The 16,432-nt window shown below is 47.6% G+C and overlaps 1 protein-coding gene across 2 annotated transcripts in view; it reads left to right on the plus strand.

Moving 5' to 3' along the window:
- Positions 1-16,432, plus strand: part of GRHL3 (grainyhead like transcription factor 3) — a 35,941-nt gene that overhangs the window by 2,175 nt on the left and 17,334 nt on the right. For both annotated transcript variants that reach the window (XR_009048117.1, XM_057700181.1), the window contains exons 2-6: positions 9,869-10,055; positions 12,759-12,820; positions 15,097-15,442; positions 15,700-15,773; positions 16,238-16,391. Coding sequence is in view for 1 of the 2 variants with exons in the window: in XM_057700181.1 (XP_057556164.1) it covers positions 9,869-10,055; positions 12,759-12,820; positions 15,097-15,442; positions 15,700-15,773; positions 16,238-16,391 (823 nt within the window). In the remaining variant the exon portion in view is untranslated. The remainder of the gene's footprint in view (positions 1-9,868; positions 10,056-12,758; positions 12,821-15,096; positions 15,443-15,699; positions 15,774-16,237; positions 16,392-16,432) is intronic.

Here is a 16,432-nt window from a genome sequence, read left to right on the forward strand (position 1 = left end):
AGTTAAGAGAACTGGTCCTAGCATCCATCTTGATCTCAACAGAATGATCACCTCTTGCTAGGCCTTGGTGCAGCTGGAAAAGCTGGACTTGCACATGACTCTCAATTCTGCCACTTGGCAACTTCAGGATCCTGGTGAATTTGCTTCTCCTCCCTGACCCTCGGTTTCTTCCTCTGTCCAATAAAGACTATGAACACCTACTTGGTCGGGGAGACAGTGAGCTCCAACATGCGGGCCACCCGGCCCGCAGGAGTAGCTCCATAAACGCGAGCCCGATTACTAGGCCACTGCGAAGGCCGGCTCTTAAGGAGCATGGAGGCCAAGGCAGTGGAGTTAAAAGCCAGCTGGAGGCAGCTGGCGGGTGGAGCGCACGGGACTTTCATGTGGTCGCGCCGGGAGCATCTGCCAGCCTCCAGGCCTCCGCAAACCGCTGGTGCCTTCAGTCCGCTGTCCTTGGCGCCTCGGGGCCTAGAGCCGGTCGCAAGGGATCTTGGGGCGGCGGGGGCACCGGAAGTCGCTGCCAGACGCCCTCTTCTCGCGGGAAAACAGCTCCCCGAGGGGGCGACGGGCCACAGGCAGGCCGCCATGTTTCGAGTCCAATTTTTTAGAGTGCGCGAGGGCCTACTGGGTCCCTGGCCGGCCTGCGCTGTCCCGTCCAGCCCGTCGAGGATATGAGGGGATAGAGATTAAGTGTTGAGACGTAGTAGGCCTATCGAATGGAGGAGAGAGAGGGAAGTGAGCGAGGCGCGCCAAGATTCCCCTCTGCAGCCTCGCTCTGGCCGCAGTCTGGGTCCCCACCCGTCGTCTGGAATCATCTTCCTCCCCAAGTCTTAGCCGCAGCGTAGGGTGGGAGGGGGAGCCGCCGCTCCACCCAGGCTCGGGAGCGCTGGGCTCCAGACTGCCTGCAGCGCTGAAAGAGTTAACCAGGAACGCCTCCGCTGTGGTTTTGTGGTCGAAACCGTGATTGCCAGGAGCAAATTTTTGTCGTGCACGAGGTGTGTTATTAAAAGCCGGAGCTACGCTGCTGGTGAATGAAAAGTTAAAAATCCTCGTTAAGGCCGCGCTGTAAAACGGGTGGGCCGGGCCCCATCCGAGAGGCCCCTCGACGACCCTAACGGCGGTGGTCCCTGCCACTGGGCCGGCTGCCCTCGCCCAGGACGCCCGGTCGGTGCGCGGAGCCAAGAGGGTCTTCAGGGGTCCACATGGCGGGATGGGGGGCCGCAGTGCTGAAAACACTGAATAGCATACCCGCAGCGCTCTTCGGTTCAAACAAAAATAACAGCCAAACCTTTATTTGAGCGCTGACTCCACAGCGGACAGCGTCCTGTGCTTGATAAATACATCATCTCCTGTAACCCTCCCAGCAATTCAATGAAGGATGGGAATATAACTATAATTTTGCAGATGAGGGGATTTCAGCTTGCCCCAGGCTTCCCAAGATCTCGCATAAGAGCTGGGATCTCACGAGGGGCCAAAAGGATCCCCACACCAACGTGCCGCCCTGCTTGCCACCAGCACAGATATTGAAAAAAGACGAGGAAATATGCCACATTGCTAACAGTGCTTATCTCTGAGCAGAGGAATGCAGGTGAATTCTAGTCTCTGCTTCTAATTTTTCTATGTTCCATATTTTATATATTGTGTTTTACAAACCTGTGTCACTTTTAAAATGAGGAAAGGAAGGAAAGAGTCATTATTTTTAAAAGAGAATTATTGGTTCACCTAAAAAAAACAAAAAAATGAAAATGGCGTTCTCAAAGGGTGGTCCTTGGGCCAGCATCATCAGCATCGTCACCTGGGAACTCCTTAGAAATGCAGGTTTTCAGCCCCACCCTAGACCTACTGAATCAGAGACTGTGGGGGTGGGGTTCAGCAATATGTGTTTTAACAGGCCCTCCAGGTGATTCTGATGCGTGTTCAAATTTAAGAACCATTAGCCTAGAAGACCTGGCAGAGGATTGGAAGGCAGTAGGTTCCCAGATCCACTGCTGACCTGCAGTGTAGTCGCTGAGTCAGCAGACTGAGAGCTTTGCTATGGGGTCACACCTGTGTTTGAGCCTAGCTCTGCCACATATGGACTGGGTGACTTTTGGATGAGCTCCTTAACCTCTGTAAGTGTCAGTTTCTGCACATGTAAAATGGTGGTAACACCAACCTCACAGGGCATGTATGACAATGAAAAGACACAAGGCCTGACAGATAAAATAACTTCGTTCCTTTCCTTCCCTTGACTTCCCTCTTTCTGGAACTCAGCTTTTCCATTGTAAAATGGAGCAAATAATCCTGGCTGTCTGCTTCCCTCCTTCTATTCCTTTTGCCTCCTTGCAAAGGTCAGAGCAACTGATCTAGTGAAAGTCTTGAAGGGAAGTTCTCTCACCAATATTTGGTGTTATTTCACTGGGCCTTCCTAGGAGGTCAGCAAGAATTGGGAACTTTGGAGGGTGGGGACAGCATGGTATTTACCTTTGTGTCCCAGTACCTAGCACAGAGCCTGTTCAGCAGAGTGAATGAATGAATGAATGAATGAAAGCATGTGATAGCCTGGGTGTAGAGGTGGATTGCAACCACTTTCACATCTCGATTGAACAATAGAGGGGAAAAACAGGAAAACTGGATAGGAAACCAAGAGTAGAATATAGCATGAAAGAAAAATTCCCATTGAGGGAATAATTTTCAAAGGGGAGAAAGTGAGTTTCTGGTATAATTAGAAAATGGCATGCAATTAATTTACATGCAACTAGAAGCATTGGCTGGAGTCTGACAGCTCTCAGTTAACTTGCCCACCTGGATGCAGGTGAAGAAGCTGGCAATGCTTACCTGTCTTTATCTGGGAATCTCCAAGCATCAGGTCTCCTTCTGCCACTAGTAGAAGGAGAAAGTGCAGCTGTGAGGTGTCATGCAATTTTCTGGGGGCTACCCCACAAAGGGATTATTAGTAGTAATAGTTCATGTTACATGTGCTGGCACTGTGGTGATCACTGCCTCTGTTATCCCATTGCGCGATACCTCAAAAAGTTCTAAAGATTAAACAAGGCAATGACTAGAAATTGTTGGGCCAGCACCTGGCACTTGGTAAACCCTCGATGAACAGTAGCTATCATAATAACTCTGTGAGGTTAGTGCTCTTATCATGCACCATTTTTTAAGGTAAAGAAATTGAGGCACAGAGAGGTCAGGTTGCCTAAAGTCACACAGCTAGTAACAGCAGAGCTGAAACTGGAACCCAGGTCTGCATAGTTCTGGGGCCAACCCTGTAACTATTAGTTCATACTGCCTCATTCAAACTGGAGTCATTATAGAGCCATGACCTAGGTGCTACCATTTCCCCATTGAGGTCCCCAAGTGAGCCCCCCAGCATGTGACAAGGCACATTCCACAACCTGTGCATCCAGAAACCAGATGGGCCTCTCGCAAACACAACCACCCCTGAGTGCTCCTGTCATGCCCAGGGAACACCTTCCGTGGGGGTGAATGAGAAATGAGTCCTCTGTGAGTAGCTGTGGCAGGGCCTCCCTGTGGGTAATTAGTGAGTGTGATTGATCACGGCTCATGAGGCTGGGTGGCTCACAACAGGGTTTGACAAGTCATTGGGTGTATCTGGGTGTCAACACCCAGCTCTGGCAGCCCCTGGAACTCTTCCTCCTCAGGCTGGCAGGAAGTGGGGCCCAGATCACTGGATCTGTCCTGTGTCAGACACCTCTTTTGGTGGGGCTTGAAGCTGCCCACTTGGTGGTGAGATTTCTTTCCCTTTCTGTAAAATTGAGGCCTTACTTTTCCATCTCTAAATTATTGAAATGCCTTTGAGATAAGGTAGTGATTGAGCTGAGTACTGGGCATGAAGCTAGGAGACTTGAGTCCCAATCCTGCTCCATGCTGTGTGTCCTTAGGCAAGTCACACCTGCTCCCAGAGGCTAGATTTCTAGGAAGTTCCCTGGTGGGGCAGTGGTTAGGACTCTGCTCTTCCACTGCTGAGGGTCTGGGTTTGATCCCTGGTCGGGGAACTAAGATCCCACAAGCTGTGTGGTGTAGCCAAAACAAACAGAACTAAAAAAAAAAAAGAGAGACTAGATTTCTAAAGTCTCTTTGCCCTCTAACTGGAACCCAAAATACCTCAACTAATGGCTGAGACACATTTACTTAGTCTCATTGGGAGTTTTAAGTGGCTCAGCCAGAAAGCAGTGAGCATTTAGAATCTGAAAGGACTTGGGATGAAATGCTACTTCACCACTCTAGGCACTTCACCACTCTAGGCTTCTGAGGATGCAGCCTTGTGAAGTTTTTGATGCTGGAGGACAGAGACCTCTGTTCTAGACCTGGTGCCATGAAACACAAGCTGGGTGGCCTTAGGCAAGCCAGTGGTCTTCTCCGTGGCTCATTTTGTCCTGCTGTCAAATGCGGATAGTCATACCTTTTCTCCCTACCTTATAGGGGCGTTGCAGGATCAGAGGTGATGACAAATGTATGAGAGCATGTTGAAAAATATAGCACGCTATGCAAATGTGAGGGATTATGAAATCTCAGACTCGAGTTTCCTCCTCCATGGGCTGGCCTTCCTTGAAACAAGGCAACATATGCAAAAAACCTGGCTCATACCTGGCACACAGTAGGCAGACAAGCTCTGGGAGCTGTCCCAGGCATATGCCTTTGATCTTGCCTTTCATCTGGAAAGTCCAAGATCCTCCCCACCCATCTCCACGCCTTTCTTCCCCTCCACCCCTCTTCTCAACCAACGTCTAGTCACTCCCCAAAGTTGAGGCAAGTCAGAAATCCTCCTGCTTCTTTTCCTTCCTAGCTTTCTTCACCTGACAGTAGCTGTTTGTTTGTTTGTTTTTGTGGTCATGTCTGTCTTCCCTGCCTCTGAAATGCAACTTGTTGTCTTGCCCGCCCAGGACAAAGTCTGGCACATAGTGTAACAAATACTGATAAATGCTTATCGAAATGAAGCATGGATGGTTAGGTGGATGGATGCCACCCAGATTTATTGTTGTTGTTTTCCCTCTCTTCTACATCCCTTCTTGGAAACTACTAGTGGTTGGTGGAAAAGTGACTAGTCACGGAATTAGATTCCAGAAGCCTGGCTTTGTAACTCCACTAGGCCATTCCACTGGAACAGGTTACCTAACATCTCTGTTGTCTATTTCCTGGTTTGTAAAGTAGAGATAATGACACATCATGTATGTTGGGAGGCTCCATGAGATAGTGGATGTGAAAGTCAAGGCAAGGGGTTATTACACTCTCTCTTTCGTTTTTGACATGGAACCTGGTTCATAGACAGGAGGCTTGGAGAGGATGTTACTTTAACAACCTCAGGCAGAGTCTCCACTTTACTCTCATTTGGGGGTTCTAAGAAGATGATGGTCATGATGATGGTGATGGTGATGATGGCTATTGCTTACTAAGCGATTATTCTCTGGCAGGCTCTAGGCTAGCACAGTTCTTATGTTAATGCACTTAATTCGCCTAACAACCCATGAGATTATCCCCACTCGAAAGTAGCCAGCCTGGTGACGCCATCACATGACTGTGTTCCAATTTTCTTCACAGCACTTATCACGAACTAAAATTAACTCATTTACCTACTTGTTTATGGAGTGTCTTCCCCAATTAGACTGCAGGTTCCATGGGAGAAGAGCCTTATCTCTCTTGTCCTTGGATGGTTCCCCAGTGCCTGGAAGAGTCCCTGACTGGCACACAGAAGACGCTCAGTAGACCCATTTAACAGATAAGGAAATAGGTTCAGAGGGGCTAAATGCCTTACCCAATGACACACAGTTAATTGGGTCTGTCAGGCTATGACTCTGATGCTACTTCCTTCCATGGTGCTACAGATTCTTCTGTGCTGTGCCCTGGTGGAGGTCTGATGGCAAGAAGGCTGCCCAGAGCCACGTCCTCTCCCTATACCCTCCTCCCCCATTCCCCTTTTACCTTCTGATGGCTGAGGAGTTCTCCCTTGGACAGGGGCACCAACAGAGAGTTTGTGGAGGCTCTTGGAGAAGGTGACTGCATAGGTTCAGCTGGTCTCTCCTCTTTGTTCTAGTTCTGTCTCCCATTAGTAGGGCTCACTCCTTCCTGGACCCCTTTTCATCCCTCACCCGCTGGGCCCTCAACCCTCAATTCTAATCTTTAAGAGAACAGGGAGCTAAAAGTTTTTGGATTTCAGTATTTGGCACTGAATCAGTGCTAACTAATCTTATCATTAGCCAAGACTTTCTAAAAGCCAAATGCTTAGTCTTGGAGTGTGACATTGATTGGTAGCATGCTTGGGAACCAGGACTCTAGAACTCCCAGCACCCGGCCAGAAACTCTTCCAGTCATCTCATTTCCTCAGTTAGTCCTCCTTGCCTTATGTGGATGGGAAATCCTTTTCTGTCTTGCAGTGGAGGATTGGTTCAGTGTATTCCAGAGGATAGGAATCACCAGAATAAGAAAGGCATTTAAAAGGAGACCAGCATGGGGTTAAGAGCTGCATCTTGGAGTCCAACAAGTCCAGGTTCAAGTTGAGCCTCTGCTACTTACTAGCTGAGTAACTTTGAGCAGGTAATATCATCTGAGCCTCAACTTCTCCAAAACCTATTGTGCAGAGTAGATAAGATGATGCAGAAAAATAGGTGGAACAGTGTCTGCCTAAGGTAAATGCTTGAGGTGTGGCAGCTGCTGTGTCTCGAGGAATCAGACTTTGGGATCCCAACAGGATGGACTGGAGATCATCGTAGCCCAGAAAAGCCTGCCAAATGAATAGCAAACATTGTCCTTTTGTTTCTGATGTGACTTTATCATTGTCTTCTAAAATTTAACTTTTGAATAGGATAAGATAACTGATAACTCGTCAAAGCCAATAATGGTCATCCCACTAGAGTAAGCAAATTGGGGCTCTAGGCCCAGATCTGCCAGTGACTTGCAGTGTGACCATGTCTTGTACCACTTTGCAAGCCTTTGATGTCTAGCTCTAAGCTGGGCCAAGAGCGCAATTTTTTTCCCCCGCATATTACTCCTTTATTAGAAATTATAAATGAGAAATTATTTTAACACCTGAATACCAAACTACGCATACGATTCCATAGGCTCAAGATTTTTGACATTCTGGAAAGAATTTTCTGTAAAGTATATCCTTTCTGTGGTATGGCAATATTGTTCTTTTTGTATTCAGCACTTGTTATATGCCAGAGATAGTTTTAAGCATTTTCCCTGCGACAGTGCGCTCAGTCCTCATCATCCTGCATGGTGGGTGCTTTTATTAGACTCATTTTATAAACAAGGAACAGTGCTAAGCACTTGGGTTCTCAATTGACCCAAGAGTGGGGGTCCACCAGGCCTTTCCCAGTTTCTCCTATGCCCCCTTGGTTTAGGAGTTCCATTTAGGCTGAAACTGGGAGGGGTTGGGGGCAACCTCCTGAGCTTGCTTTGTAAGTTATTCTAACCCCAGGTCCAGGAGGCAGCTGGGAGGGGCCTTTTCTCACCTCTCCATCATAAGGCCCTTGATTTATAGCAGCAGAAACTTGGGGTGTGCCTCCCTCTCCATGCCCCTGGAGCAGGAAGGTTTCTGTCATTTCTCTTTCCTGTGTGACAGCTCCCTCTCCCTGCCTTTCAGAGCCCAATACCCCACACCCTGGGGCTCAGTGGGATGGGAGATACTGCCCTAGAAGAAGCCCCTGGGAGACTGCCACCCTCGGCCTGTCTGGATGTGGCCTGGCTGCTGTTCCCACTCTGTGTCTGAGAATGTAGGCTTGAGCCGCGGGCAGCAGGAGGGCACTTCCCGTGGTGTGATTTGTGAAGGTCCTCCCCCACCTACCAGTCTGCCACAGTGCCTGCAATTCCAGAACTAGAGCACTTTTTCTGTTGTGGTAAGGATTGCCCTCTTGCACTGTGGTAGAGCAGTATGGCTCAGTGGAAAGTATGTGGCTTTGGTACTAGACAAGCCTGGACTGAAATCTTGGTTGTGTCATGGACTAGTTGGATGATTTGGGGACATTGTCTTACCTTCTCCAAGTATCCGGTTTCTCCATCTGTAAAATGAAGCAAATGATCCTTACCTCTAACATTCTTGTAAAGAGCAGAGCTGATGAGTGGAAAGCATTCATATATAGTGTAGTAAATCGCAGCTGGCATTATTCCTATGTCTCTAACATGAGAGAATCTATGAGACTCACCTTCTGTGATGCCCACATCATCATCTGTGGTGCCCACTTCATCTCAGGGGCTCTCTTTTCCCAGCCTGGCTGTCCCCAGCTTCTCAGCTACCACTGTCTATCACACATTCTTTGCTCTAAAATGAGCATAACCAGAACTTTCCCACCTCTATGCCCTTGCTCATGATTAAGAGCATGTTCTACACCAGTGATTCACAAAGTGTGGTCCCCAGACTACCAGCATCAGCATTACTGGGGAACTTAGGGGTGGGGCCTGGAGATCTGTGTTTTAACAAGACTTCCATGTCATCCTGATGCAGCGAAGGTTTGAGAACACTATTCTGTATTACAGCATTGTCCTGCTCGAGCTTGAATCCCCTCTGGGCCACTCACTAACCCACTCACTGGGACCTTGGGCAACTCCCTTAACTTCTCTGAGCTTCAGTTTCCTCATGCATCAAATAAGAGCAATAACAGTAGCTGCCTCACAGGGTTGCTGTGAGAATTAAATGAGATAACCCATGAAAAGTTCTTCACTCAGTGCCTAAAACGTGGCCAATGTTCATTAAAGATTAGACGTGTTTTTTTTGTTTGTTTTTTTTGTGTTTTGCTGTGCACGGGCTTTCTTTAGTTGCGGTGAGTGGGGGCTACCCTTTGTTGTAGTACGCGGGCTCCTCATTGCCGTGGCTTCTCTTGTTGCGGAGCACAGGCTCTAGGCACATGGGCTTCAGTAGTTGCAGCACGTGGGCTCAATAGTTGTGGCTCACAGGCTCTAAAGCGCATGCTCAATAGCTGTGGTGCACGGGCTTAGTTGCTCTGCAGCATGTGGGCATTTCCTGGAGCAGGGATCAAGCCCATGTCCCCTGCATTGGCAGGCGAATTCTTAACCACTGAGCCACCTAGGAAGCCCCATAGACGTTATTTTTTTATCATCATCATTAATCTGTATTTTGTTCCTGGGACCCTCCCCCTACATATCTGAGTGATATAACCCCCCATGCTGAGTGTCCACCACTAAAAGGTCTGCCCCCTCCAAAGAGTCTTTCCTGACCTTGCCTTTGAGCCCACGTGGTTTGTATTTGTTCAAGTTCTCAGCACAGTGTCCAGGTTCTGCCTGCCGAGGTGTGCCCTGCAGCATTCCACTCCAGTTCCTGGCATCTGAGCAGCTGCTGGGGTCCTCTACAGTAAATGTTGGTCTGAAATGCCATTTCCCAAGACCAGGTTCTGCCTATGGGCTTCCTTACCCTGGTTCTCTCTGTCGCTCGCCACACTCTCTAAGTTGAAATGATCTCCAGCCTTCTGTGTCTTTCACGGTCTTGAATTTCATCAGAAGAACTCGTGCTGAGTTATCTGGAAATGTTATTCTTTGCAGCTTGTCATTGTTGTTGCCCATCCTTGTTACCCTAATTCCCCGTGAGTAAGTATCTGCCATGGAAGCATTTTATTGAATCTTCTCTGAAGCCTTGTGAGGTTGGCATCCCAGTCTTCATGTTGTAGATGAGGGAAGTGAGGCCCCAGGTCTACAGCTTCTATGTGGCAACATTCAGTGGTGACCCAAAGCATCTGGCCTCAAGAGTTTGGGTACATTCTACTGCCCCATCTGCCCAATGATGACAGAAGAAGCAGTTTCAAGTTTTCAAGGCTGGTCACTCTCTGAATTCCTGGGCATTGGTCTGAGGATGACCATTCATGGACCTTCTGCTAGGACAGCTGAAATTTGACCTTCCTTACGTGCCTTTCAGTTTCAGATCTGTACGGCTGCTAAAGAATGACCCAGTTAACTTCCAGAAGTTCCCCTACACTAATGAGGATGAGGCCTGGAAGACCTACCTTGAAAATCCCTTGACGGCAGCCACGAAAGCCATGATGAGAGTCAATGGAGATGATGACAGTGTTGCCGCCCTGAGCTTCCTGTACGATTACTACATGGTATGTTCGCCACCTCTGGGCACGCTCCCCTCTAACTGACTGTCTTCCCTTTCAGGTCTCATGGCTCACCAAGCCTACCATGACCACCCCTAATCCCTCATTATGTTCTTTCACACCTCTGGGCCTTTGCATATGCTCTCTGCCTGGTACCCTCCCCTTTCCCCTAGCTAAACCCTACTCTCAGCTTTGGGCCTCAGCTTCAATGTCACCTCATTCATTCACTGGAGGTGGGGAAGGCTTTTTGGGGTCTCCCATTCTGTACCTCCTCTGGGCACCCTCAGCAACCACCATCGTTTTCCTTGAAGCTATCTTTAGAAACTTGCTGTTTGTGCATTTATTCCTCCATCTCCCCCATGGCACTGAGCTCCTGGAGGGAAGGAACCATGTCGTGATCATTACTGAGCCCCTAGCACCCCGTACTGCCTGCCACACAGTGCTCAATACGTATTGATTGACTGGATCAGTGCCTTGGCCATACACACCACAGCAATACCCCCAACTTACTATCTTCTTTCTGCCCCTGTCCCTTGGGTCATCCCAAATGCCCTGTTGTCCCCACCTGCCTGTTCTAACTCTACCACCTAGAACATGCTTTCTGCTCTTAAATCCATTCCCTTCTTTCAGGACCCTTCCCAAGGCCCACCTTCTCTTGGAAGCCATGCTGCCACATCACCTTTCCCTCTCCTGAGTGTCTCACTGTCATTCATACCCTAGCTGCCATTATATGCATTGTAACACCTCCTGACAGACCATCTTTTATTGTTCTCTAATTGTTTCCTGGGCCTTGGCCTTGACTCTGGGAGACTGTCAGTTCCTGAGAAGAAGAATTAGGCCCTCTCATATATGATAAGTGCACTCGCAGTAACCACAAGTACATAACACACATGATGTTATGTGTCAGACATTGCTAATGGATTACAACCTGTATTCTCACTGAGGGTGTATGAGGCCACAAATCTTTTTGAACCTAGTACTCCAGGCAGCCACTACCCATCTGTCTGAATTGTCATACGACAGCAAACTTTCTTGCTATTCCTGAGCTGGGTTATTGCTCCAAGATACTTTCCCAAATCTGAGGCTGGGGGACATGAATAGCTAATTGTTGTGATAACTGATTCTGAACTTGAAGATTTAAAGCCACCTCAAATTCACTAGCCCAAGAAGTAGTTTATCTATTCTACTACACAAAGGAAGGCAAACTGTCTGTGTAAATTCAGAGGCCAGCAGGGGAAGTGGTCTCAGATACGGGAAAGCCCTAAATTATCTCTCTGGCTTTGGTTCTCATCCTGGAGTGGCATGGTTACCCTGTCTTACATTCTCCCTAGCAGACTGGTAACATCCTCATAGCATTTGATGGAAAAGAAATTAGAATTGACTGCCTTAGCCTGGGGAGATGGTAGAAGCCAGAGTTCTAGGCCTGAGCTTAAATTCCAGCCGGGGATATATAGCTTGAGATTGGGCCTTAATGTAAAATCTAGCACCATCTCCCCTGGGCAAGAGGCCATTTCCAGGGCTAGAATGGTGGGGACAGACTCTGAAAGTGACACTTGTAGTGGTTTATTGCAATATAGTGTCCCAGTGAGATACACCTGCCCCCTCTTCCCATCCCAGAGCACGCTGGATTCAGAGCAGCCCGATGTACAATAAGGACACAGTCTAATGGTGCAGAAAGAGCACCAAGTCGGGAGTTCAAGACCTGTTCCTACCACAAGCTGAAAATGTGGCTTTGGGCAATATAGTCCTAAAGGTGACCACTTACCGTTTCTTACTGAATGCTGGGCCCTGTGCTGGGCGCCTTTCCTCATGCGCTCCCACGGGGTGTGATTAAGAACCCAGGCTTCGGAGTCACTAGGCTGGGTCGGAAACCTTGTTCTGGCTTTATTAGCCTTAGGGAGAAATGACCTGCATGCGCTAAGATACGACAGTATTATAATCACAATCATGAAAGGTAACATTTACATAGTCCGCTCCAGGGGCTGGGCTAAGCACTCACAACAATCCCAGGGGTTGGTATTCCTATTATTATTCCTGTTTTACAGATGAGGACTATGAGATGCAGAAAGGTTAAGGGACTTGCCCAAGGTCCCTTATGTGGGAGATCTAGGACCTGAACCCAAGAAGTCTGGATTCAGAGTCCACGCTCCTAATCACTAAGATGACAGAGCCTCTCTGGGCTTCACTTTGCTCATCCATATCATGGGGATAACATGAGTAGATATCACAGGGTGGTTGTAGGGACTAAATTAGAGGACACAGAGAAGGCACATAGCCCAGGGTCCAATGCATAGGAAGTACTCCATTAAAAAACAGCGAGCATTATTTTTATGGATAAATCTTCACAATCCCCTTGAAGTAGGGGTTATAATCCCGCGCTTGACATGTGAAGAAACTGAATCTCAGAAAAGCACAGTCATTCATCCAGAGTCACACAGCACTTTTAAGTGGGAAAGGTAGAACTAAGCTAGGCCTGCTCGACTCCAAATTCCATGATTCCTAACTGCTAATCTTGGGGTACTTCTCCCCACTCTGTAACTTGGGGCTCAGACTAAATGATGGCCTGCCAACTTGAAGGACTAGTGGGTTTTCTCCCAGTGGCCAAGGTAGCTCCTCTGCCTGGCCAAGTCCCGCAGAGGGAGTTGAGGCTCCTAAAAGCCAGATCTTACCCAAGAGCCATGCATAAATCCTTCCTTCCTCTCCTCTCAGGGGCCCAAGGAGAAGCGGCTATTGTCCTCCAGCACCGGGGGCCGGAACGACCAAGGAAAGAGGTGAGGCTCTCCCACGCCACCATCTTTGCTCCTTTGCCATTCTCCATCCCCACCTCCACCTCCACCTCAGCCCCCTTATCCACTGGGCACAGGAGGCACAGTGCCTAAGGCCCACAGTACTCTTAGGAGCCCATGAAAGTATTTTAATCTATTTTAAAATCAGAAGAAAACAATTCATATAATCCAACTTGGATTATATTTGTATTTATACCAATCCAATTGTGAAAGGTTTTTAAAAATATTTTTTATGGAGGAAGGGGACCATGAAGGCAAAAGAGACTAGGGCCCACAAAGTCACAGTGAGACCCTGCTTGAACACACACGCGCACACACACACCCCTAGGTGCCTGCAGGCATGTAGGCTAGAGTTTACTAAAAACAAACTTCAAAGCCATAGTGGTGGAAAAGCCCTGATGGAAGCTTTTCTGTCCTAGCTCCAAAACCCTCCCTGCAGCCTCAAGAGGAAGGGACACCTATGTTCCTGTATTTCTTTCCCTTGGCTCTCTTGGGCCTCTGCCTGGCACTAGCGCCTCGGGGCACTGATGTTCCTTTTCTTGTAGAAAGCAGCCCAGGCCATGCTCAGGGCCAGATGGGCACTGGAAGGACCCTGCCCCGCTTTCTCCACTTTTACTTTCCCCACACTGGGCAGGGTTTCTGCTGGGAAATCTTCTAGGCTCCTCTCTGCCTTCCAGAAAATCCAAACTGCTAAGGCAGGCATTGCGGCTCTCAGGGCTGTCTCAGGGCCCCTCCACTGCCAGAAACAGTGGATTTTGGTGCATGAGACTTTTCTCAAAACTAATTTTTTAAAGTGTTGTTAGCATTTTAGTGTAAATGGTTTAAATATGTAAACAGTTTCATCATTATATTTAACATAATTAAATATTAAATAGTTGAAATATAAAAACAAAATGTTAGCTTTTCTGATTATAAAATAATACCTACTTGTTATAAAATATTCAAACTCTATAGAAATATATAAAGTAAAAAAGGAAGGAAGGGGAGGAGGGAGGAATGAATTGGTGGATTACATAATATATTTGTTCATTTTAGGGAAATTATAAATAGATAAGTAGAAAATTATAAAATGAAAATATTCAGTTAATATCGTAACTCTAATAACTACAAAAGTTGTTCTGAGAAAAGTTATCATAGTGAAATATTTGGCCAGCCAGCAAACAATATTTGTATAATTATAATCATTAAATTATCTGTTGTAACTATTTTTTAATTTAGTTTACTTTTCAAAAATAAATTTGACACAGACATATATATACTACCAACTGTAAAATAGTCAGTGGGAGGTTGTTGTATAACAAAGGGAGTCCAACTCAAGGATGGAAGATGCCTTAGAGGACTGGGGCAGGGAGGGTGGGGGGGACCTGAGGGGGGGGAGTCAAGGGAGGGAGGGAATATGGGGATATGTGTATAAAAACAGATGATTGAACCTGGTGTACCCCCAAAAAAATAAAAAAAACACAAGAACAAATAAGATAAAAAAATAAATAAATAAATTTGATGTAGTAACAAAATAAATATCCATACTGAGGCTGGGCATTGAGAAACAGAAGTATGGTGGTGGGAATTAAAGGAGAGCACCCACTGATAATAGAATCTCTTATAATAAGGTCTGTGTGTTTACTCAAGGTCTCTGATTCTGTGAATCTCTGGGTCTCATGTGTGAAAATAGTTTATCTGGCTCTTTTGACAACCAACTGAGGACCATATGCAAAAATTCTTTGGATTCTGTAAAATTAAATGCATTAAAGACATCGTTATTTTTGCTAAAAAAAAAAAAAAAAGGTAAAAGTTTCTTGTAATCCTACTTCCCTGCCCTCTTTAATAGTTTGGGATATATCCTTCCAGACCTTTTTCTCAACATATATTACCCGTACTCACAAATACTCACTCTTGCCCACACCAAGGATGACTCACTGTGGTTTTTGTAATGTGGGGACGTTTGACTCTGGATAAGAAATTAAATAATAAAACTTTCAGTTTTTTTAAATTACCAAGTACTGTAACAGATAAAGCAGACATTTGCCTCTAGACTCTGAGCCTGTACTTGGTTCCATTATTGATATCCTCCTCCCTGCTCAGCCCTGTGACACACTGGCTTGCTGCAGTGTCTTGTTTCACACATGTTGGGAAGACCTAACATTACATTGGATTAAAGGAGGTTAGTATGTCAGTGTGATGGTCACCCTCCAATCCAGCCAAGGAAACTCCGCCCCTCGAGAGCAGAGGTGCACCCACTTATTCTTCCTCTCTCTCCTCAGGTACCATCATGGCATGGAATATGAGATGGACCTCACCCCCCTTGAAAGTCCCACACACCTCATGAAATTCCTGACAGAGAATGTGTCTGGAACCCCAGAGTACCCAGATGTGCTCAAGAAGAATAACTTAATGAGCTTGGAGGGGGCTGCGCCCACGCCGAGCAAGGCAGCTCTCCTCCCCCCAGGCCCCAGCAAGCTGGAAGCTGGCTCTGTGGACAGCTACCTGCTGCCCACCAGTGATGTGTATGATAATGGCTCCTTCAACTCCTTGTTTGAGAGCATTCATGGGGTGCCTCCCACACAGCGCTGGCAGCCTGACAGCACCTTTAAAGATGACCCACAGGAGGTAAGGGCCCACCCCTTTATCCCTCACAGCATCCCTGAGTGTATGCATATGTGTACAGAAGGAGAGAAGACAGTGAGGCGGTCAGGGCTTTGGAATCCATGGAAGAGAGAGTGCTTGAGCTGAGGCAGGGCTGCCATGAACTGTTTTCCAGGTTGTGCACTGTACAACCTTCACAATTGTATGCACTGGCCCTGGGCTGAGGCCGCAGCAGAACTGAGTGTGGCCATTTATTTTCTCTGGATTGTGTTTCTCTGCAGTCGCTGCTCTTCCCAGATATCCTGAAAACATCCCCGGAAACCCCATGTCCAGAGGACTATCCCAGTCCCAAGAGGTAGGTCAGCCTCCCTGGACCCTTGGCCACCGGGACAGTGGGCAGGGGGCTGCAGACAGAGCCTCACACAGAGCCCCAGAAAAGGCATTATCAGTGAATGAAAAGAGGGGAGTGAAGGCACATAAAAGAAGAGAGTCATTTCTACATCCCTTTCCTGGGCTGTGATAAACAGCTCAGAGCTCAGCACCCTGTTAGAAAACCAAGGTTCTATTGTCCTAGTCTTCCCTATAATTTTGTCACTCCTCAGAGGTCTTTCCATTATTCATTATTCAGGAGGATTGTGGCTCAACAAAGCCATTAAATAGAAACCTTGAAAAAGTGAAACCGAGGCCCCAGGAAGCAGAGTGATTTACTGAGTTCACATAGTAAGGCCATAGCAGAGCCTTGGGCTTCCTGCCCCACTGCCCTTTGGGATACTCCTGCCTGGGAGCCCAGCCTCACTCTCCTCACCCTCCTCCCTGCAGTGACTTTGAGTACACCCTGGGCTCCCCTAAAGCCATCCATATCAAATCGGGTGAGTCGCCCATGGCCTACCTCAACAAGGGCCAGTTCTACCCTGTCACCCTGCGGACCCCAGCAGGCGGGAAAGGCCTTGCCTTGTCCTCCAACAAAGTCAAGGTACTTGGAAAGTGGGTGGGTGATTGGGTCAGCCCTGCCTG

Source organism: Hippopotamus amphibius, chromosome 1 (genome assembly GCF_030028045.1).
Source record: "Hippopotamus amphibius kiboko isolate mHipAmp2 chromosome 1, mHipAmp2.hap2, whole genome shotgun sequence".
Lineage (NCBI taxonomy): Eukaryota > Metazoa > Chordata > Mammalia > Artiodactyla > Hippopotamidae > Hippopotamus > Hippopotamus amphibius.